The following is a 25,590-nucleotide window of genomic DNA, read 5'->3' as shown; positions in this document are numbered from 1 at the left end:
TTCTCTCATCAGGGCTTTCAATGGCTTGTTGATTAAAACATACAGTGGCTGTAGATGACCTGTAAGTCAACCAGGAATAACTGCTGGCTGTGTTTGCAAATCCTTTTTGTCTTTTCTGTTAAATGTGCTTGGGAACTGATCAAAGACAAGCAGAGCTTGCTTCTTTAAGAGCCCTCCAGGTCTTCTGGACCAAACCAATGCAAACCAAATGTCCATAATGTCTTCATTCATCCATCCCTTCTCAGGAACTTGCACAATAATGCCAGGTGCCTCTCCACCTCCAACGGGATGTGTTTAAATTGGTTTGTTCAACTTTAGCTGACATCCGTTACATAATGCTCGTAATTGGAGAAAGCCAGTTTGCAGAGACAAGCTATAGGCAGTTTAACTTGTGATTGGAGGCTAGTGATTGGAGGAAGCCTGTTTTCAGAGACAAGGTATAGGCAGTTTGGCAACGATGTGGTTCTCTCCTCGGCTTACTTCCGTGTATAAGACGACCCTCAATTTTTAGTCTAATTATTTTAAACAAAGTATTGTCTGATACACAAAAAAATACAGTTATTAGACCTGCCAGACACAAGCAGGTAGACCATTTACAGACACACAGAGCTCCCCAGGCAGCTAGAACATGTTTTTTTTTTTTCTTTTATTACATTAGCACTCTTTTATTACATTAGCACTCCCACATTTGTAATGTGACACAAGGAGGATGGCAATGCATGGATTAGACGTGTGACTTGGAATAGGAAGTTGTTCCTTTGGCAATTAGGAGCAGGCTAATCAGGGGCCCCGGCCCTATCACAGTGGAAGGCCTTAGTGAATTTGATGGTACCATTGTACAAAGCTGTTTACAAGTTTAGGGGGTGCCCAAATAAATTCCACAAAGTCTGGGACCTGTGGATGGAAGCTACAGATACTGCAGATGAGCCATCCGTTCCAGATCCCAGTGTGTCTTTGGCTGATGGGTAGGTTGTTCCTGTCTATGTAGGCTGATGTGATCTGTCTGCGCTTCCCTGACCACACTGGACCGTACTGTTTTCTTTACCTGCTTGTTGGACACTCAGACCTGCGAAGCTCAGGACCTTCTTGGAGCTGCAGCCTTGTTGGGAGGTGGGTGGGTTTTTATTTTTACCTTTCCTTTATTTTTGTGTTGGTTTTGTTATTTTGTGTTTTCTGTTGTTGAGCCTGGGTATGCCCACACGGCTCTGTTTTGTATGTTGTTTTTCACAAAACTTCAATAAATAGAATTAGAAAAAAAAAAAAAATTAGGAGCAGGTTAACTGTAGTAAACCATGGCCTTCTGGGAATCAGCTATGACACTTGTAACGGAACCGCCGACCCACACTGTACTTGTGGTCTTCTGTCAGTATACGGCTTCCTTGCAGTCATGAACACATATACCAGATTTTCCCAGCCGCCCTCATACAAAGCTAGCCAACAACTTGGCTTGTACAAGTTTTGGAACCTTGAACAGTTTCACACTCGATTTATACACACATGAGCACATCCCCCTCCTGATCAAATTATTATACACAGGTCAGTGGTTGCCTGACTACATTATCCTATGCAGATGAAATTGTAATCAGAAATATAATTAACATATCTAAAGTACAACCAACACAAACAGTATATTTCCACTCAGCAACTAATAGATGACAGTGATTTAATCAACCTGAGCCAATTAAGTAGCAGACGGCCGTCCTCGCACTCCTGCAATACAATACACAAACAGGTGTAAATACAGAACCTATTGGAGAGAACAGGTGAGTACATCAGCATATTCAACGATGTCTTGAAGACAGGTGGTTGAGCTGATGATTATAGCATATTGTCTGTTTTTCATTCCCAGTGACAGTGAGCACTGTCACAACACTATAAATTGCAGCCACAACATGTGAGCCCATCATTGCAAGGTAAGGCAAACTGCACAGGGAATAGTTATACTAACTAGTTATACTGCTAACGAGCAGGGCCCTCTGATTCCTACTGTATTAAAGTGTACTGTATTTGTACTGGCTACCCTCAAGTTGTAAAGCGTTGAGTAAACTGGTAGTAAATCCTATATAATAATTATAATACCTAGGTAACACAACAAAAAATTTTGGAAGTGTACAAAAACATTAACCCTTACCCTGAAACTTTAAGGACTTGTTGACACCATGTGAAACACTAAGGATTCACTGCCTTTCCCTCTCCGCATATATGTGAGCCGGAGCTAGGAGATAGCAGGCAGCATACTGATTGCAAATTGCCTTGTTTCAGCAGTGTGAAGCAGAGTCCCAGGAGGAGGCTGACGGCTGTCTCTCCTCCTGTCAGAGCTAGAGAAGGTGTCCTGGGAAGTCGGCCTAGAGGAGGAAGGTTGAGCTGGGCTGCAGAGAGGGATCAAGAGTGCTGTGGACTGAGTAGAGCTGCTGGGCAGAAGTTTCGGGGAAAAACAGTGTTGTGAGTACGAAACGGCCCAGGGGATTGCCTAGGAGAGGGGACCACTCCAGAAGGTCAAAGGGATCTGGGAGCCAGCTAACCAGTAGAGAAGGCTTTGAAAAGGGGGTGCCAGTGTCGAAGCCCTGAAGATAAGACAGTGAAAGGGGGCACCGGTGTGGGCCCTGAAGTGTTCAGCAGTACAGCAGAGTATACATGTAGCTACCTCAGCAAGGAGTGCTTGAGGGAGCTTAAAGAGGACTTCTTCATTCAGGAAAGCAGTCAGAAGTCAGTTCAGCGTTAATCGGCATTAACCGGCACCCAGCCAGTGTCAAGTCAGTGCCAATCTGTATTTTTCAGTTGTCCCTAGCAATTTGTGCATAGTTGAGCCAAATGAGTATCCCACTCATCCCTTCTCCCATCCAAGTTCTCAATAAATACAAAAAACCCAAAGATACTGGACTGGTCATTGTCTCAGTGCTCACACTTGGAGAAACATGCACAAAGGTACTTTTGTTGCATCCGGTGACCCAGGGGGACCCATATCCAGCAAAACGGCTGGGAATTGTGCTACAGTTCAATGTTGTACAAAATACTTTTGCCATCAACAGGTAAACGTTCTAGCTACTTACATTTTTCATTATTTTTATTCACCCAAATTGACATTTTATTGAGAAAGTTAGCTGTTCGTTGGGGTTATATGCATACAAACCTCATTTATTTTAGGGATGTCTATATCTAGCTAATAGGGTACTTCACTCTACTGACAGGAGTGACTATATGTTGAAAATGTTAAGTTTTCTGCAAGACTCCATCTATCATCTGCCATCCATTTAGAAAATTCCCAATCTGTAATGGATTATTCTATCACATGATGCATATCGCTTTTCAGTAGTTTTTGCCTGTGTGTTGTAATGCTATGACTGCATGGCATTGTGTAAGCAAAGCCACTGGAAATATATAGTTTAGCACACCCAGACATAGCGTTGTGTATATTTAGATGTTCTGCCTAAGAATGTACAGTCTGTACCCCCAGCAGAGCAATAATACTGAAAAAGACATAAAAGAGTGAGAAATGAGCTGCAGACTAGGCAGCCTGCTGCTGAAGCTGTGTGTGTGCAAGACATATTGTATCAGCCTGTGTCATACTGTCTGCATACAGCTAGGAGACCCAGAATGAGGGTCACTTTAAGGAGAAGTTGACCTGTTATGCGAAAAGCATAAAAAAATGGGTGTGGTTAAATTACTCTACATATTGGCTGTGGCTTAATAGTCTTACTAAAATCAAGAAAAAAACAAACCTGGGAATTACCCCAAATTAAATGCACCACCTGTACACACTGCCCTACTCTCTCTACACACTGCTCCCTTTTTCGCTGCACATACTGCCCCCCTTTAACCTTACACACTGCACCCCTTTAGCCTTCACATTATCCCCACACTTTCTGTACACACTGCTCCTCTTTAACCCTATGCACTGCCCCCCTTAACCCTACACCCCCCCCCCCCATAACAATTACAAAAAAAGGTCTGTCGGCATGGACCATAAGGTGAGTACCTGGTTGAAAACTGGCTACAGGGGTGTGTTCAAGGGGTGGTAATAAATAGCGAGTACTCAAAATGGTCTGGTGTTCCCCAAGGATCTGTCCTGGGACCTACAGTGGGGATCGAAAGTTTGGGCACCCCAGATAATAATATGTATTAATGTGCATAAAGAAGCCAAGGAAGGATGGAAAAATCTCCAAAAGGCATCAAATTACAGATTAGACATTCTTATAATATGTCAACAAAAGTTAGATTTTATTTCCATCATTGACACTTTCAAAATTACAGAAAACAAAAAAAATGGCGTCTGCAAAAGTTTGGGCACCCTGCAGAATTTATAGCATAATTTCCATATGTCCATAATCCATGACACTGGCAGGTCTCAGTCTTTGCAAGGCTGAGACCTGCCGGTGTCATGGATTGTTCTCAATCATCGTCTGGGAAGACCAGGTGATGTCAATCTCAAAGGTTTTAAATGCCCAGACTCATCTGACCTTGCCCCAACAATCGGCACCATGGGATCTTCTAAGCAGTTGTCTAGAAAACTGAAACTGAAAATAGTTGACGCTCACAAAGCTGGAGAAGGCTATAAGAAGATAGCAAAGCATTTTCAGATGTCAATATCCTCTGTTCGGAATGTAATTAAGAAATGGCAGTCATCGGGAGCAGTAGAAGTTAAAGCAAGATCTGGAAGACCAAGAAAAATATCAGACAGAACAGCTCGCAGGATTGTGAGAAAAACAATTCAAAACCCACGTTTGACTGCACGATCCCTCCAGAAAGATCTGGCAGACACTGGAGTTGTGGTACACTATTCCACTATAAAGAGATACTTGTACAAATATGGTCTTCATGGAAGAGTCATCCTCAGAAGAAAACCTCTTCTACGTCTTCACCACAAAAATCAGCATTTGAACTTTGCAAATGAACATATAGACAAGCCTGATGCATTTTGGAAACAAGTTCTGTGGACCGATGAGGTTAAAGTTGAACTTTTTGGCCAGAATGAGCAAAGGTATGTTTGGAGAAGAAGGGGAGCAGAACCTCTGTCCAACTGTTAAGCATGGGGGTGGATCAATCATGCTTTGGGGTTGTATTGCAGCCAGTGGCACAGGGAACATCTCATGAGTAGAAGGAAAAATGGATTCAATAAAATTTCAGCAAATTTTGGATGGTAACTTGATGCCATCTGTGAAAAAGCTGAATTTAAAGAGAGGATGGCTTCTACAAATGGATAATGATCCTAAACACACCTCGAAATCCATGGAGGATTACGTCAAGAGGCATAAACTGAAGGTTTGCCATGGCCTTCACAATCTCCTGACCTGAACATAATTGAAAATCTATGGATAGACCTTAAAAGAGCAGTGCGTGACAGACAGCCCAGAAATATCAAAGAACTGGAAGACATTTGTAAGGAAGAATGGGCAAAGATACCTGAAACAAGAATTGAAAGACTCTTGGCTGGCTACAAAAAGCATTTACAAGCTGTGATAGTACAAGCTGGGGCAGTACAAGATATTAACTCTGCAGGGTGCCCAAACTTTTGCAGACGCCATTTTTTTGTTTTCTGTTATTTTGAAAGTGTAAATGATGGAAATAAAATCTAACTTTTGTCGACATATCATAAGAATGTCTAATCTGTAATGTGATGCCTTTTGGAGATTTTTCCATCTTTCCTTGGCTTCTTTATGCACATTAATACAAATTTTTACCTGGGGTGCCCAAGCTTTCGAACCCCACTGTATTCTGTTTAATTTATTCATAAATGATACAGATATGCAGTTCAGTCTCAATATTTTCAGATGATACAAATTTAAGCAGGACAATAACTTCTGCGCAGGATGTGGAAACCTTACAAAAAGACCTAAATAAAATGAGGTGGGCAACAACATGGCTGGCAAATGAGGTTTAATGTTAAAAAAATGTAAATGCTTTGGGTGCTAACAATATGAACGCAAGTCACTCACTAGGGGGAGAACCTCTGGGGAAATCTAGAATGGAAAAGGACCTGGGGGTCCTAGTAGACAACAGGCTCAGTAATGGCATGCAATGCCAAGTTGATTCAAGCAAAGCCAACAGAATACTGGCATGTATTAAAAAGGAAGTTCACTCCAGAGATAAAATGATAATTCTCCCACTCTACAAGACTCTGGTCCGGCCACATCTGGAGTATGCTGTCTAGTTCTGGGCACCAGACCTCAGGAAGTATGTGCTGGAACTGGAGAGAGTCCAGAGAAGGGCAACAAAGCTAATAAAGGCACTAGAGGATCTCTGCTGTGGGGAAATACTACAAACATTGAACTTATTCTCTCTGGAGAGGAGACGCTTGAGAGGGGATATGATGGCAATGTAAAAAACTTTTCAGTGGAAGAGAATTTAAAAAGACACGCGGGCATTCACTGAAATTGAAAGAAAAGCAGTTCAACTTTAAAGCGGAGTTCCACCCATTTTTAATAGGTTGGAATACATAGATCTTTGTAATCCCCTTTAAAATGGCTTTTACCAATGGAAACTTTTTTTTTTTTTTTTTTTGCTAGTAAATACCTTAATTTCGGCTTTATTCCTCCTCTCCTCACTTCCTGGTCCGATCGGCGATGACGTCATTCGGCGATCCGCAGTGTCTGCTGGGATGTATTCTATTCCAGAAATCTCAGTAGCTGTATCTGTACTGAGCCGTGCCTGCCCCGCCTCCGCCCCGCCTCCTCTCATTCAGTTGCATTGTATGAATGTATTAAGGCCGTTCTCTGCCCCGCCTCCACCCCGCCTCCTCTCATTGAGTTGTATTGAGAGGAGGCGGGGCGGAGGCTGGGCAGAGAACAGCCTTAATACATTCATACAATGCAATTCATTGAGAGGAGGCGGGGCGGAGGCGGGGCAGGCACGGCTCAGTACAGATACAGCTACTGAGATTTCTGGAATAGAATACATCCCAGCAGACACTGCGGATCGCCGAATGACGTCATCGCCGATCGGACCAGGAAGTGAGGAGAGGAGGAATAAATCCGAAATTAAGGTATTTACTAGCAAAAAAAAAAAAAAAAAGTTTCCATTGGTAAAAGCCATTTTAAAGGGGATTACAAAGATCTAAAGTTCCAAAAATGGGTGGAACTCCACTTTAAACTGCGTAAAGGGTTCTTTACTGTCAGAGCAGTAAGGATGGGGAATTCTCTTGCACGAGCAGTGGTATCAGCAGGGAGCATCGATAGTTTAAAAAAACTATTAGATGGGCACCAATCATAAAATACAGGGATATACAATGTACTATTGATATAAACACATACACCAACACACACACACACCATAGGTTGAGCTTGATGGACTGGTGTCTTTTTTTTTAACCTTACTAGCTATGTAATACACACCGCCCTCCCCTACCCATACACATTGCCCCATACCATGCATACGCTGCTCTCCTTTAACTCTACTGCCCCATTCCTGTACACACTACCCCCCCCCCCTTTAACAGTACACACCCTTTTTACACTACTACTCTCCCTGCACACACTGCCCCCCTCCCCTTCCCCCTGTACACTAGAGAGGTATAAAAGGATGCGACTAGAAGTTGAAATAACAATACAGGAAGCTGAGAGGGTGGGACCCCTGTACGTACCCCTTGTATGCACAACCGTAAATTCATGAGGTTGATCAATGACAATGTAAAGGGGAGTGGCTTAGAAAGTGATGTTGAGGGGTGGTTGGAGATCAGTTGGGATGGGGGAATGACTTGTGGAGTAATAGGTGGGGGATTTTATATTGGCATTGGGTGCTGGAGTAAGCATTCTAGCACCCTAGCGCCTGGTGTCGGGACATGGGGTGGGTTCTGTGAGATACCGGGATTTAGTACACATTCTGGGAAAGTCCTGCGGAAAATGGAACGGTTGGGAAGTATGGAGACCTGTGCATGGAATGCAGAATTACTAAAAAGTATAGGCTGTTCATGAAGTAAAGAGAATGTTGGTAAATAAGGTGAAGCTGTGATTATTTTGTATGCCCAATCATGTAAAAGGAAAATTAAAAGAAAACGAAACCATAAAAAAAACATTTTTGCCAGCAAATGATTGGAAGTGAACAGTTTGTTTTTTTAGTACATTTAAACCGAAGAAAAAAAGTATTATATTGCAGCCTAACAGTCCTTGTATGTGGTGGCTGCATTCGTTTTTCTGTTTTAAGAGGTTTTTTCCTTTTAATTTTCACCTGGCACCCCACCAGAACACCCCGGTTAGCGTTCTCAGCCATCAGCTGAAAGCCTTGATCGGATGCCGATTGGCAAACCTTTTTTGGTCATACTGGCTTTGGTCGGACCGGCTGCCATACACACGGACCAAATGTCAGACAGTTTCTATTGAACTGGCTGATGCCATCCGACATTCGTTCCGTGCGTACAGCCCTTAAGGCGGAATTCCTCCCCTCATCTCCATACCCTGGGGGTGTTCTGTTGTCCACAAAGACTCTTTAGTGCAGCACAGTCAAAGAGAACAGGAAGTTAAAAGTTCGCTAGATTTCTGGCAAAATCAGCAAGTATGTTTTTTTTTGTCTGCACTCATCAAACAGAACTATATTTTTTCAGTGGTATATTTAACAGGCCAAAGGGAATCAAATTAGAGAAATTAATTGTGAATACATTTAAAAGCCACTCTAAAGGGAGTTTGAGAGAAGCCATCTGTATATAGCTCCATTTTCCATAGGATTAAGGTCTGGAGACTGGCTAGGCCACTCCATGACCTTAATGTGCTTCTTCTTGAGCCACTCCTTTGTTGCCTTGGCAGTATGTTTTGGGTCATTGGCATGCTGGAAGACCCATCTTCATTGTCTGGCTGAGGGAAGAAGGTTCCCATTCAAGATTTTACAATACATCGCCCCGTCCATTGACCCCTCAATGCGGCAAAGTACCTTTAGCAGAGAAACAGCTGCAAAGCATAATATTTCCACCTCCGTGCTTGACTGTTTGTTTGGATGGTGTTCTTAGGGTCATAATCAGCATTTCTTTCCTCAAAACACGGCAAGTTGAATTAATTCCAAAGAGCTCAATTTTGGTCTCATCTGACCACAGCACTTTCTCCCAATCCTTCTCTGAATCATTTAGATGTTCACTGTCAAACTTTAGATGGGCCTGTACACGTGCCTTCTTGAGGAGGGGGACCTTGTGGACTCTGCAGAATTTCAATCCACCGCGGTGTATTGTTACCACTGGTTTGCTTGGTTACTGTGGTCCCAACTGCCTTGAAATCATTCATGAGCTCCTCCCTTTGTAGTTTGACGGAACCCTCACTTTTCTTATGATCATCCTTATGGGCCATACACACTATAAGATTTTCTGAAGACTTTTTCCTTTTTTTTTAGATTTACCAAAACCATATAATATGAGGTCAAACCTAAACACTTTCAGTTTGTATGCAATCTGGCAGGCCCTTGCATTACATAGAAAAGGTAAATCTGAAAGAAAAAGTCTTCAGAAAATCTTATAGTGTGTATGGCCCTTTACCCTATGAGGCAAAATCTTGTATGGAGCTCCAGACTGAGGGCGATCGATGGTTATTTTGTATTTCTTCAATTTGCGAAAAATCGCTCCAACCGTTGTCTCTTTCTCACCAAGCTTCTTGTTGATGGTCTTGTAGCCTGTTCCGGCCTTGTGCAGGTCTACAATCTTATCCCTAATGTCCTTTCAAAACCCCTTATTCTTGTCCATGATAGTGAGTTTGAATGGAAGAAAGAGATTTTGTGAACAGGTGTCTTTTATACACATAACGAGTTGTCCTTAGGAGCAATTAAATTAAATTGACAGGACTAAACTGTGACTGTTCTACAGGAGCACATACTGTAGCCAGTCTGTGGGAGCCAGAATTATTGTTGGTTGGTAGGGGATCAAATACTTATTTTACTCATTGAACTACAACTCAATTTATATATATATATTTGTATAATGTGTTTTTTTTTTCTGAATTTTTGGTTGATATTCTGCCTCTGTCATTTAAAATACACCTATGATACAAATTATAGATCCTTAATTTATTTGTAAGTGGGCAAACTTACAAAATCTGCAGGGAATCAAATATTTTTTTCCCCACTGTACATTTAATTTTCAGAGATTTGTAAAAAAAAAAAAACTATTATGGCTCGTTTCCACTGAGCTTTCTGGTACGGTTTGGTACGGTACGGTACGCTATTTATGCCGTTTCCATTGTGAATGGTACCCTAATTCCGAACCGTACCGTACCACTTTTTTTGGGACCCTTTCGTTGGGGTACCAAGCACATTAGTACCGTACCAAGAACTTTGATTGGTTGACAGAGAATCGTCTATCACAGCTTTCCTGCTACACCACGCCTATCATGAAAGGGTACTATTGGCAGTGGAAACGCAATGTGTACCGTTCTGAACCGTACCGTACTGAACTGAACCGTACCACTCAGTGGAAACTAGGCATTATTGGATTTGAAGGAACATTTAAATCCTAGAATACTCAAGAATTATACCTATTCATTTTCTAACTAGTGAGAAATTATTATGTTAAAACTCAAGTACTTTATTAACAATCATAGCTCATTTTTAAAACTTAGCCACAAAGCACTTGAGGCTGTATATGATCTGTTTTACCCACCTGTAAGACTTCATCTGTTCTTGAATAAAGCAGACTAATGACTATGGGAAAAGGAGCTTGGTAACAGCTGGAGTGCTGAAATATATTATACTCTGTTCTCAGCTCTTTATAATATTATTCAGGCAATTTAAACAGAACATCTTGATATTTCAGTGTTAATGGGAATTAAGAGCTGGAAGGAACAGAACAATTTATATAGCAAGTACTCGTTGGCCGAATGTTTCCCACTGATATAATCGTAAACCTCACTTGGCTGAGACATTAAAATAATAGTTAATACACAGAGCACTAGAAAATAACATGTTGGACCCATCACTTGACATAACAAATGGTTTTAATAGTGTCTCTGGCCAGCTGGAAGCTATGTGATAGGATAAACTTAAGCAGACAAGGGCAGATTGTACAAACGCTCTGGAGTCTACTATCTATGTTCCATTGTTATGGATACTGTGCTAAAGTAACTTGAGAATGAGATGTCCTGCCACAAAATTATTAACTTATTACAGCTATTCAGTAAAGTCTTTGTATCTCTTTGTTTTTTGTTTTATACTCTTTGCATATTTTTTTTGCTCAGTTGGAATGAAAGACACCTTAAATCATAAAACAAAAAGTCTTGACTGCTGGGAATATGGAAGGAGGATAAGCATTTCCTAACACTCGTTACCTGTTAAGTCATGACAATACAAGTGTAGGGCTTATTTCTGAAGGAGCCACTGTTTTCTCAGGTTCCCTGTTACCGCAGCCCATGATGCTATGAGAAGCCCCATGCTCTCCAACACAGGTTGAAGAGGGGATGCTTATTGCAAAATGATGTACAATACTACAGCAACCAGTGAAAGGAAAAATGTCAATAACTCCTCAAACAAAAGAGTAGCATATTAGAATATACAGTTGGTATACAGCAAACATACAAGAGAATGACCCCTGAACTCTATACTTCATAAAATCCCATCTAAGGGCAATGCTAAGATAGCCCAGCAGTCATTGTCAAACTCTTTCCCTACTGCCCACTACGTTGGGGCCAAAATCCAGCTCAGATAAAGTTCTTCTAAACCCGGGTACAGGCGCCTAGACTGTGTCCCAAGCAGACAGTGCTGTTTCTCTTAAATAGGGTGCAGCCTCTCCCCAACTTCTGAGAGATGACTTATCATCTTCCGTTCTCTGTTGGCAGCTCAGCAAAATCAGTGACAGCGGCATCCTCCTGCATGATCAGGCAGTGAAATCAGTCAACAATAGTGGCATTCTCCCCAATAATCAGGTGGCAACGCTAGTCAACAGTGGCATTTCAATGATCAGATGGCAACACCAGTCCGCAAGGGTGGCGTTCTCGCCTACAAGGAAATGTCCATTACTCCGCCTCTCTGTACTCCCGATGCAGTAATAAAACCTTCTGCTAGTAGCCTGCTATGCAGTCTGTCCCCCCACAATGTCATCACCACGCCTGCCCGGAGTCCAGGAATAGACATCCCCCCCACGAGTCCCGGTGATTCTGAGATATTTAGTTGAAATGTCATTCTGAAACACAAGCTTAGTCTGTCTGGGGACTACATCTCCTACAACTCTCAGTTCTTTCCAACAGACTCTTGTCACTCCCAGAATATACAGCTGTCCACATCCCCTTTCTCTGTGTTCCATGAGTGGTGGGTGGAGCATAAACAGACTGCACACAGCCCTGTAACAGTGTCCTCTTTCCCACAGCTATTCCTGTGCTTGACAGCTTAAGAGGAGGACAGTAGGTGCAGGGCAGCAGCAGTGATAATAGCCCTGTCCCTACTGCCAGAGCAGCGCTGTGGATACACGTCACCATTCGTTGAACAGCATCTGGATGGTGGGAATCAGGATATTTATTAAAGAAAAATTCACCTTTGGGAACATGTTACATGTTCCACCCGATTTTAGGATGGAACATATAACATGTTCCCAATGCTGCAGCTGCCGTCCGCTGCCCCATCCCTGTAGCAACAGTATGGGGAGAAGTTCCCCGTAATAGCTGTCACTATTTGAAAACAGTGTGGCCATGTGGGACTCCGCTCACACGGCCACGTCATTCAGACACACAGCTCTGTGTGACTGAATTATCTACAGGCCCCGACATACGCATCGGCTGTCGGCTTGTAGTTGCTAATGAACTACCACAACACTGTTGAGCACTGTGGTAGTTCATTTAGTGTTCCTGTCAGGGAGACCTACATAGCATTAGCAATCTGCTGATCTCTGGTGCAATGCTTTCCAAGCTCCTACTACCAAAAATAATAAATATACATTTTATTTTTTAAAGTGAATTTATCCTTTAAGTGGGTGCAATAAGTGGAACTACTGTCAACAGAAGAGTCCTCACCCACCCTTGCATTTTATTTGCTGTCAAAGGTTTACTGGCAGAGTTTATCATGCCAGCATTTAAAAGATTCTGGTTTTGCGTCCTCTGTGTTTTTGGTTAGTCAGATATCTATCTCAAACAGGGGTTTTGGATATGTTATGGTAATTGAGTGCTTATAGTTTACCTGTGACTGACACAAAGTTGTCAATAAGCTAAGAACTGGGTTCAAAATGGGCTAAACTTCTGAGTGGTTTACCACAGAGATTAAGGCTAGGTGTGAAGCCTAGGTTTTGGTTTGATGGCTGAAATAGAAAGTAATGCTGACGTTCTTGCTGATGACACAAAATTATGCAGAAACATGACTAAGGCACCCCAGATGTAATTATGACACTTACCATAACCGTTATCCCAAATCCCAACCCCTTAATAAAACTTCCTGCAATAAATACGCGGACACCGTTATTGGAGTAAAATTGGCCAACGTGGCCATTTATTAACCAGTAACAAAAATATATATAACACATTCCTTAGAACAGGAACCAAAATAGTATAATAAAAGATAATATAAGGTTTCCCGATCTTTTGGAGGCCCCAAATATCAAGTACCATTTTTGTATCTGTGTAACTCTTAACTGTCCCCAGCCACACCACCGGCTCGGGGACGACCTCAACACACAGCAGATACCTCCCAGTTTAAACTACCAGTTAACCCATCTATTAACTGGCATTCCCTAGGTGACTCCATACCTTAGATGGGTCCCTCAGCTGATAAGTACAGCAGGTTTTACCAGAAACACCTCCAAAGACCCCCAACCATAAAATCAGCAAACAAGCACATTAAACAGACATTCAAATGTAGGGGCGGGCGGGCAGGAATGCTCCTCCACCCACGCTGAACTGATGCCTGGGAAGAGACTGCAGTGAGCTAACTTCCCCCTCTACAGCCCCTCCCCTTACTTACATTGGCCAATAGAAGAGAAACCCCACAAACTTCCTGACTTTGTTAACCCTTACTAGGACAATTCCACTGCTGGCCCAATCAGTGGTGTATTTTGGTTTTGTGCTGCCCTAGGCAAGACTAAAATTGGGCACCCTCCCCATGTACATTTTCCCCACTCCTTTTTTAACGGATGTGTCTTCCTCCAAGATTGAAGGACTACAAGTCCCAGCATGAACCCCTGAGATCTCATGAGAGGGGGGGTGAGAGGGGGTGGGAGAGAGAGGGTGGGTGAGGGAGAGAGAGAGGGGGCATGGGAGGGAGAGAGGGGGGGGATGAAAGAGAGAGAGGGATTTGGTGAGGGAGGAAGAGAGAGGGATTGGGTGAGGGAGGGAGAGAGAGAGAGAGAGAGGAATTGGGTGAGGGAGGGCGAGAGAGAGAGGGGTTGGGTGAGGGAGGGAAAGAGAGTGGGGGGGATGAGAGAGTGGGGGGGATGAGAGAGTGGGGGGGATGAGAGAGTGGGGGGGATGAGAGAGAGAAAGGGGGATGAGTGAGAGAAAGGGGGATGAGTGAGAGAAAGGGGGATGAGTGAGAGAGAGAGAGGGGGGATGAGAGATAGGGGGAATGAGAGAGAGAGCGAGAGAGAGTGGGGATGAGAGGGAGATAATAGAGAGAGAGAGGGGGATGATAGAGAGAGAGGGGGTGAGAAAGAGAGAGGGAGGTGAGAGGGAGGGAGAGAGGAGGGGTTAGAGAGTGAGAAGGGGGGGTGAGTAAGAGAGAGAGGGGGTGAGAGAGGTGGTTCTAGCAACCAGTCTCAGGCCAATAGAGTCTCAGGTGGTGGGGTGGCTTTTTTGCTGCCCCCCTGCAAAGTGCTGCCCTAGGCCTGGGCCTTGTTGGCCTAGGCCAAAATACAGCACTGGGCCCAATCATGTTAGCCCTGCGCCTATCTCTTTGATATTTTTGCTCCGGGCTGTACTTTCAAATGTGCACTTGTTCAATAAGATTTGTTTTGCTTTTCTCTGGATTAAAACTGCAGAAGTTGTTTTTTTCTTGTTTTTTTTTTTTTTTTTCTTTCAGGCTGCACATCTTTAGTTGTTACAGTAAGGTTGATCTGAAAGTCATTTTTGATGTGACAAATCGCACATGCTTGCTGCCACATGTTTTCATAAGAATATGTCATATATAGACTTGTAGTCTATCATTTTCATGTAGTGATCAATATGTCAAGCAGTGTAGGCAGCATCTAAAATTACAGTATAAGCCACCTAGTCATTGCATTGTTTTCAATGGTTTTGAATACTTTAGGCTGATCACTATGGAAAGCAACAAGACCAGAGATAACCCTTTAAGGTACAGTTGGACTGTGGCCCCAAATTTGTGGAAAAACATTAATCACATGCATGATCCATGAATCTGTTTAGTTGATCATACACTGATGTTTAATGCACACAGTGCTAATTGTCTATCGGTATTGAACACCCAAATAATGTTGCTTTCATGCTTCCTGTTCCTAAAAGATGCACCACAGAAGTTTGTGCCAAAGTTTTTAAAAACAAACTTGTATATAAAAAAGAATACACACTTTATTCGATTGAAAAGACATATCGAAACAATACTTTATGCTTTTCTGTCAAGTGAAGAAACCAAGCACTAGCTTATGGAATCTTGTACAATTGTTTCTGGAACCCCCAGTATAATATCCTCCTGCACATGCTTCACTGATGCAACTTTCGGTTTTTTACAGTCTCCTGTTAAAAAATGTGTGCTTGTACTCCTATTTTGTATGTGTTTTTTTCAGTCTCGTATTAAAAATGTGTGCTTGTACTCCTATTTGGTATGTGTGACAGACTGCCTGGCACCCCGCCTGGGTGTTTCTGCCAAGATACAGATTTCTCCACTCTGGAACCATGTATTATAGCAGAATATTGCACTCAAGAACTAGACGATGCTAGCTTAGGTGCAAACTGGAACTCTTTATTGTAAATTCACACAGAATTTATACCAAACAAAATCAGATAGGAGCTTGATCACATTATCCTAAACAATGCAAACTTTAAACAGTAATATCATCAGTACATCCAACCGTACATCTAATGAACAACTAACAAACATAAACATCCCACAATAGTTCAGTGATGAGGTAAAGTGAACACAATGTTAATCACATCTCCAAGAGGTTTAGCAGGCAGACAGAAACAATAGGTGACTCAATTACCAATGGAAATTCACACCTAGGTGGCACACAATGGGGTAGTTATACAATGAGAGAGACACCCTAATAAACAGAGTTACACAAAGCAGCAGGAGACACCAGCATCAGGTTGTTTGAACTGAATATAATCTTCTACTGTAAATCTCTCAATCTAGGAGGGGGTTGAAACAGTCAGGACTGACTTGGGCTGCTGATTCCATACCCCAACAAAACACAGGGATCCCCAAATCTGTATCCAGGTCCTAGCTTCCCAGAGTTTGTGTGTTTCGAGCAGACATGGACCCAAATCTGAAGCAAAATCACTCCAAAGGTCCCCCAGGCACACACCTCCCAAAGAATAGAGCCACCTCAGACACCAGGGCCCATAGTCAGTAGGCAAGAGGCTACAAGTCCCAGCATGGACCCCTCTGAGCTAAAGACATGACACCCTCCCACCAACTAGTGAAGGACTACAAGTCCCAGCATGAACTCCTGAGTGAGATCTAGAGGGTTACATTCTTAGATCTCATGGGTTCATGCTAAGAACTGTAGTCCTTCACTTTTGGGCAGGTCATACCCTTAGATCTCAGGGGTTCATGCTGAGACTTATAGTCCTTCACTTTTGGGGATATGGCTACCACAGAGGGGATGCAGGGAAATTTCTCCAAGCTAGTGCCCCCCCCCCCCCATCCCTGCCAGGCAAGTTAGTGGGGCCAAGTTTGGGCACTGAGCTCCGACACAGGGTTGGTTCACAAAATGTTCAGTGATGTTTGTCACCCTTGGGGAAGCAGGCATCAATGAAGCTGTGGTGACCAGTGGATCGGGCGGCTGCTGTGAGATGGATTAATGTACAGAGCGTCTGTGAGGCAGGCTGCTCCTGGAGGAGGATGTCAGGACTGCTATGGTGGTAGCGGCTGAGGAAAGCTGGAGCGCAACCTGTCAGGCAACGTGGTGGCTTCCAGGTCCTGTGTTCCTCAATCTGTGGCTGGGTACGTTTTAGAGCTGCTAAGTTCCTGGGGGCTGGAACACAAACTACCCTGCAATGTAGCCGTGTCCAGTCTGTCGGACCTCTCGGTATGGGTAGGCAGGGCTCGGCACTAATGCCAGACACATGCGGGCCGATAATAGGGCAAAAACTATAAGTTCGGCATGAACCAGCCAATGTTCGGCCAGTGTGTACAGCTCCCTGTCCGACAGAAGCCAGCCTAACGACCAGCTCCTGTCAAACAGGCTTGCTGGAAAACTAGCATCCGATCAGCATTGGCAGCCAATGGCTGCAAGCAATGACCGGTGTGTTCTGGCGGGGTGGTCCCCCTGTCAGAACACAATAGCACAGCAAGGGAGATCGCTGTACTTACTGTACATCGCTTTTGTTAGTACAGCGATGTACTAACCTCTAAACTTCTAGAATGCTTAAGTCCTGTACACACGTACCGATTTTCGGCCGAACGATCGGCCATCTTTTGTCCGGTGCTGTTTTGTTGGTTGAAAAGTGCTCAAGACTGCACACGAATTTTGTCGGCCAACAACAACCAACTGCAGAAGTGATGTCATGTTCTGGTCTACTTTTCGTGTGTTTTTTCTTCACTGAGCATGCCCAGTCTTGATCATCACATTTTTGTCGGCCGAAATCTGTACTGACTGACAAACAATCGGCCGTTCTTTGTTGGCCAATAAAAATTTTAAAGCCTGCACACCAGATTTTGTTCGGCCGAAAAGTCGCAGTCGGTTGTCGGAAGCATCATACTAACAAGCCGACAATCGGCCGATCGGACGTTGGCCGAATATTTACGGCTGACAATCGGTACGTGTGTACAGGCCTTTAGTGTACAACAGTCTTAGTTCCTACCTCATCGAAAATAACCTTCTTGACCCATTACAGTCTGGCTTTCGCTCACAGCACTTCACAGAAACTGCCTTACTAAAACTCCGTAACAATTTACTAACTGCTAAAACCAATGACCACTACTCAATACTCCTACTACTTGACCCCCCTGCGGCCTTTGATACGGTTGACCTCCTACCTATCACAGCGCTCCTTCCGTGTTACCTACAACTCGGTCTCCTCCTCTCAATGACCTCTTTCTGTAGGAGTACCCCAAGGCTCTGTTCTTAGACCCCTTTTCTTCTCGATCTACACCTCTTCCTTTAGTCACTTGATAACCTTCCACAGCTTTCATTACCATCTCTATGCTGATGACATCCAAATCTATCTCTCTACTCACCTCACTCCTTCAGTCTCCTCTTGCATTACTAACTTATTAACTGACATATCAGTATGGATGTTGCACCACTTCCTTAAACCAAATCTCTCTAAAACCGAACTGATAATATTCCCTCCTGCCCGTGCCCCCCTCCATGACTTTTCTATCAAAATCAATAATGCAACCATTAATCCCTGCCCTTACGCCAGGGTACTAGGTGTAATCCTAGACTCTGACCTGTCCTTTCAGTCCCAAATCAAATCGTTGTCAAAAGCTTATAGACTACACCTCTGTAACATCTCAAAAATTCGCCCCTTTTAACTAATGAAACCACCAAGCTACTCATTCACTCCCTAGTTATCTCTCGCCTTGATTATTGCAACTCCCTCATTATAAGCCTACCTCTCCATAGGCTATCCCCTCTTCAGTCTATCATGAATAATTTACTCATCTACCTTGCCAACCACTCAGTGCCCCTCTTCTGCCAATCCCTCCACTGGCTTCCGATCGCCCAGCGAATTAAATTCAAAATACTAACCACAACATACAAAGCCATTCACAATTTTACCCTGAGCTACATTACCAATCTTATCTCCAAAATTCACTCAAACCATCCTCTCTGCTCCTCTTAAGACCTTCTGCTCTCAAGCTCCCTTGTCTCCTCCTCCCATGCTCGTCTCCAGGAATTCTCTAGATCCTCTCCCATCCTCTGGAACTCTCTACCTCAATTTTCCTGGCTATCTCCTACTCTGGCTGTCTTCAGGCAATCCCTGAAAACACATCTCTTTAGGTAAGCCTATCAAACCTCCAACTAATCCTTTATTACTTCCATTAGCTCATCCCCCACAGTTACAGCCTCTTGTACCACTTGCCCCACCCTATTAGATTGTAAACTCTTATGAGCAGGGCCCCCTTAACCCTCCTGTATTTTATTGTATTATAACTGTATTATCTCCCTTTTATATTGTAAAGCGCTGCGTAAGCTGTTGGCACTAAATAAATCCTGTATAATAATGATAATAAATTTGACATAAAGCTCTGTGCAGTGGCAAAAAAACAACAAGCCAATCACACAAGCAGGAAATACCATTTTTTGGGTTATTTACTCCAATGCGCTGTACAGAACGTCCTCAGACTGAAAGGTAATTTTTTAATATTCAAAGACAAAATGGCAAGACTTTTATTGAAAGAGATTTCTCTGAATATTCTGCTGTTAGAATCTGACATAGAAGTGCTGGAGCCGATGTCAACCAGATGTTGTAAACCCGTGCTGAAGCTGGTTAGATGTTTGTGGGTTCCTCTGTGTCACTGTGGTTTCCACTGCAGCACACTTCTCTCTGCTGGGATAAACAGGAAAGCTGTGTAAAATTATGTAATCGCTTTGGTTTTAAAATCACTAACTTTGGAATACTTGGATAATGAAATAGTGAATTTGTAATAAGTGTGCCTTTCCATTTTCATTCTCAGCGGCTGAGCCTGCGAGCCCCTTCCATACAGACAGAGGAGACTGGTGTACTGAACACAGCAAGTTCCACAGCCGCCTGGATGTAGTACAGGAGGTAATGTCCCTTTTTGAAAAATAATAAAAAATGTGTCTTATGTAGAGGCTAATGGTAGTTATGCAAGACTTTTCTGTGAATATGTTAAAGTAGAACTCCGGGCAGCTATGAATGTAATTATTTGCCTGTAAATGTAATTATGATTGCAGATATCATCCAGTACAATCGCCATCAATGCTATCACTGGAACACCTTAGAGAAGGCAGTGGGAGCTATCCCAGGCATAAATGAGCATTTATAAAACTTATGAAATTCACAAGTACTTCAATGTTAAGGAGACTCAAACCCAAACTAGACCCAAACTTTACGAAAAATTGCAGGTATGGTGGAATTGGCACCGGGCAAAATAATTATCCATACAGGAGGATGGGTACTCTGCCTAATTTTGGATCCTTTATACATGGGAGCATATTGACTTCTCTAATCAAGAGAGGCAACACACTCTGGTAAGCGTGTTCTGTAAAGCACAAGGTGATGGAGCACTGGGTGGCACTGTTAGAATGAAGATATATTTGAGTCACTTTCTTCCATTTGGGAATTTTGTGGCGATTTATTTTACTTTATTGGACCCATTTATTTATACACTGCTCAAAAAAATTAAAGGAACACTTTTTAATCGGAGTACAGCATCAACTGAATTAAACTCCTGGGATATTGATCTGGTCAGTTAAGTAGCAAAGGGGGTTGTTAATCAGCTTCAGCTGCTTTGGTGTCAAATTAACAACAGGTGCACTAGATTGGCAACAATGAGATGACCCTCAAAACAGAAATGGTTTTAAAGGTGGAGGCTACTGACATTTTTTTCCCTACTTGTCTTTTCTGATTCTGTTTTTCACTAGTTTTGCATTTGGGTAGGGTCAGTGGTATCGCCTCATGCTACTGGTAGCATGAGGCGATACCTGGACCTTATAGAGGTTGCATAGGCAGTCCAACTCCTCCAGGGTGGCACACCAATACGTGCCATTGCCAGAAGGTTTGCTGTGTCTCCCAGCACAGTCTCAAAAACATGGAGGAGATTCCAGGAGACAGGCAACTTCTCTAGGATAGCTGGACAGGGCCAAAGAAGGTCCTTGACCCATCAGCAGGACCGGTATCTGCTCCTTTGTGCAAGGAGGAACAGGATGAGCACTGCCAGAGCCCTACAAAATGACCTCCAGCAGGCCACTGATGTGAATGTCTCTGACCATACATTTAGAGACAGACTTCATGAGGGTGGCCTGAGGGCCCAACATCCTCTAGTTGGGCCCTGTGCTCACTGCCCGGAACCCTGGAGCTTGATTGGCATATGCCATTTAACACAAGAATTTGCACCACCATTGGTGCCCTGTGCTTTTAAAGATGAGAGCAGGTTCACGCTGAGCACATGTGACAGACGTGAAAGGGTCTGGAGAAGCCACTGAGAATGTTATGTTGCCTGTAACATTGGTCAGCATGACTGGTTTGTTGGTGGGTCAGGGATGGTCTGGGGAAGCATATCCATGGATGGACGCACAGACCTCTACAGGCTAGACAATGGCACCCTGACTGCCATTAGGTATTGGGGTAAAATCTTTGGACCCATTGTTAGACTCTACGCTGCTGCAGTGGGTCCTGGGTTCCTCCTGGTGCATGACAATGTCTGTCCTCATGTGGCGAGAATATACAACCAATTCCTGGAGGATGTAGGATCTAACACTATTAAATGGCCCCCACGCTTGCCTGACCTAAAACCAATTGAATACCTCTGGTACATTATGTTTTGGTCCATCTGACACCACCAGGTTGCACCTCAGTCATGCCCTGGTCCAGATCTGGGAAGAGATACTCCAGGACACCATCCGTCATTTCATTAGGAGCATGCATACAAGCATGTGGGAGCCATACAAACTACAAAGTACCATTTTGAGTTGCTGAAATGAAATTTTTGCAAAATGGACTAGTCTGCTGCATCATTTTTTCACTTTGATTTTCAGGGTGTGTTTGAATTCAACCCTCTGTAGTTTGAGAATTTTCATTTCCAATAAACGATGTGTCATCTTTTCATTTCTATATCATACGAGTATAGAAATCCAGCATGGTATTTTTCCCCATTAAGATCTGATGCGTTTTCAAAGTGTTCCTTTAATTTTTTTTGACAGTGTGTATAGTGATTGATGTATACATACATTATTAGCACTGCACTGTATCTTATACTGTATTTTACTTTATCTGTCAATTTCTATCGGTTGATGTGCTAGCAGATTTTTACTAGAAGCGCAATTTATTTTATAATACATGAGCATTTAACCCTTGTATTGCACCAGAATCTTGGCAGCCTCCAAATGTAAACTCACAAGAGTTGCTTCTAAGCTATTAGAAATCTACCTGACTTTAGAGAGGTTTTTGTGATATTTGAGATTGAATGACCTCATAGTACAAGCAGCTAGAATTGTCAGGGATGGCTTATTTCAAAACTATTTTTACTGTAAAGAAGATGCTCCTCTTCCTGCTAGTTTTGACGTCATGTGTGTTCTTGATCTTAACTTTATTATGTGGCTTTTTAAAAGTGAAACTATCATCGAAGTATAAATATTCAGGTGCTGTATATTATTTTGGAACTTAAAGTGGTTCTAAAGGCATTCTATGCATTCGGGTAAAAAAAAAACAAAAAACCTTCTGGGTGCAGCTCCCTCCCCAGAGCAACAGTGAGTCAGTGAGCCAATCAGGAGAGGGGGGGGGGGGGAAGCCATGCTTCATGTGTGAATGAACAATGTCCATTCACAGGAGCGTGGCTCGGGAGCGAGCCTGCTTGAGTGCCCCCCCCCCCCCCCACAGCAAGAGGGTTGTTCTTGGGGACACTCAACAGGGAGGAGGAGCCAGGACCACTGGAAGGGGACCCAAAAAGAAGGGCTCCTCTGTGCATGACTATTGCACTGAGCAGTTAAATATAACATGTATGTTGTTTAAAAAAAAAAACCTTTAGAGTCACATTAAATATCTCATATAACAAAGGCCGTTCAGCTGTAGCGATGTTCACAATTACACCCATGGTACAATATCCATGATATCCATACCTCCCAACGTTTTGAGATGGGAATGAGGGACACCTATTAGCAAAAGTATGTAGGCATAGGACACACCCCCTTAAAGAAGAATTATAAAAAATAATTAAATTTACAAGTGCTTTTTTTAACCACTATTTTTCCTTTATATTGGCTTTTGACTTTTCAAAAGCAGCAATTTAGAAATTGGATGAAGGTTTTAGCACTGGGAAAAACTTTTTGATAGTTGTATATAAAATGCACTACTTATCTATATAGATCAGACCAAAATGAGGGACAAATGTGGAGGAAAGGGCAACAGAAGTGCCAAATCAAGGACAGTCCCTCCAAAATTAGGGACAGTTGGGGTCTATGGATATTCCATGGTCCCTTTCCGCCTGCAAACAGTAATTATTGTACTGGCTCCACCTCCTGAGAAGACACTTCTCTAGGTTAGAAGGCAGGCTCTGTGACATGTGTGACACAGTCTACTCACAGGACATATCACATATTTAAAGCAAGCACATGTGTGGGGATCTTCACAAAGTGGGTTTTTACAGACTGCAAAATCCTTCAGTTTGATAGAAGTAGGCTAGAAATAATTGAAATACAATGCGGAAATGAATATGATTTGACATTTTAACCATATATACACTTTAAAGTGGTTGTAAGGCCACTTTGTCATGTCCATACAATCCCCTCTGTTAGATAACATTATGTGTATTGGTGTACGTGCTTTTTAAAAAGAAATATGCCATTTTGTACCTTCCGGGGCTCACCTGACTGCTCGCTGCTCTCCTCTCCAGATCTGAAAACTACAGCGGGAGAGCTAAGAACTCCCACTGAGGTCAGCTGGGAGGAGAGCGGCGAGCAATCTGGTGAGCGCCGATACACTCTGAAATAAGATACAAAACGGCATATTTTTTATAAAGCACATACAGTCAGCATATAACGTTCTCTAATAGATGGGGATTGTATGATCATTACAAAAGTTATAAAAGCAGCAGGAGGGGAGGGGCGGGGAGCAGAGCGCCCTAGCTGACAGGCAGGGAAGGGAGGGGGAGAGGACAGAGGAGAGACAGCGGGATGACGAAGACATGTAAACTGACCACAATATCAGGGGCTCAGCAGCCATGATAAACAGTAGACCATTTACAGGGGGAGGGCAGAACTAGGCAGGATCAGCCAGGTATTTCAGATTATACATGGGGCACAATTACACAGCACAAGCACTGCGCTATTATTTATCCTTTAGGGAACAGGATCATTTCTTTTTCTTTTTTTAGTGTAACAAACAGGTGTACAGGTGTCATGTTGATGGGACTCTACTGTTTAATGCATTGGAGTGCCATTTACAGGGAAGCACATCAGAAAGTTAGTTGCTGGGTGCATTTATGACAGATCTGTTCTTTCATAGGCAATTTGCACTTCTCTAATGTGTTCTGTTTCAGTGACTCACAATTAAAGTGCACATTTCATGCGTTCGTAAAATGTGTTGCCATGTAAAATTCTTTTTGGTTCAGTGGGGCTCTTTTTGGTTCCTTTTGGCCCACTAGGCTGATTTTACTTCCTCTTGTTATACTTCTATATGTAAAATATTCTGCTACACCAGGGGTGGGGAACCTTTTTTCTGCCAAGGGCCATTTGGGTATTTAAAAAAACATTTGGGGGGCCGTACAAAATTATCAACTTAAAAATGTGCTTGTTATATTTGGTCAAACATTTAATTAACTCACCCCTAATGTGATGGCTGCAACTGCTTCTCTTTGGTTAGGTGTGTGATGTTAGCTGGTATTGATGATGTTGCTACTCGCAACTGGTTTTCCAGGTTTGAGTCGGTTAGTCTCTAGCACAGTCGACCCTTTGTGGTGGTAAATTTTGAAAAGAACTGCTGGCGGGTACTGCTGGTGGGTATAGCTGGCTGGTACTGCTGGTGGGTACAGCTGGCTGGTACTGCTGGTGGGTACAGCTGGCTGGTACTGCTGTGAGTACTGCTGTGAGTACTGCGGGCTCTGGCTGGTACTGCTGTGTGTGCTGCTGGCGGGAAATGCTGGCTAGCAGCGGCACCGCGCTGGAGGAAGAGGAGATGTTTCCTGTATTGGTCACAGGCGCAGTGCATTTGATATCACTCCGCCTGTGACTCACTCAGACTGTCAGAACGGAGCCGAAACTATACAGGAAGCATCGGCTCCATTCTGACAGATCAGCTGAGAGACACAGACTCAGCTGCATGGGGGGCCGGACCAAATGACATCGAGGGCCGCATACGGCCCCCCGGCCATAGGTTCCCCACCCCTGTGCTACACCATATCTTGTTAGATTGGTACAAACTCATACGGATAATAAAAATATAAGATTACTCAGAAAAACTCCCATCTAGCCAAAGTCCACCCATGCAACTTGCTCAAATATATATGTAAGAAGAATAAACTATTGCTTGCACAGCTAATGTCCCCATATCCTTCTACAGGCTCACAGCACCACCTAGTGTTCTCTAAATGTAATAGACTGCAATAAGTAAGAAATAACAGAATGTAAATATCTCCACCTGGCTAATGTGGCTATATATATATATATATATATATATATATATATATATATATATATGCCGATGCCCGACAGTCACTCGCGATCGTCGGTTACAACGGGAAAAAGGCAGGCGGCTAATGTAAACAAAGCCGCCTGTCAATCTCCCCTGTGTAACAGCACAGATTATACGGTCCTGCCATGTATGACCGTTGATCTCTGCTGTTACACACACAGCCACATCCAATCACAGTTAGAATCACGCCCCTAGGGACACACTTAACCCCTCCCTC

The 25,590-nt window shown here is 43.2% G+C and overlaps 1 protein-coding gene across 1 annotated transcript in view; it reads left to right on the top strand.

The window, feature by feature from the left end:
- PLAC9 (placenta associated 9) overlaps positions 1 to 25,590 on the top strand; it is a 75,824-nt gene that overhangs the window by 31,090 nt on the left and 19,144 nt on the right. The window contains exon 2 of the mRNA XM_082268215.1: positions 19,681 to 19,772. Coding sequence (XP_082124341.1) covers positions 19,681 to 19,772 — 92 coding nt within the window. The remainder of the gene's footprint in view (positions 1 to 19,680; positions 19,773 to 25,590) is intronic.

Source organism: Pelophylax lessonae (genome assembly GCF_965119305.1).
Source record: "Pelophylax lessonae genome assembly, chromosome: 9".
Classification (NCBI taxonomy): domain Eukaryota; kingdom Metazoa; phylum Chordata; class Amphibia; order Anura; family Ranidae; genus Pelophylax; species Pelophylax lessonae.
The sequence above is the reverse complement of the archived record's forward strand: the minus strand, read 5'-3'. Positions and strand labels throughout refer to the sequence as shown.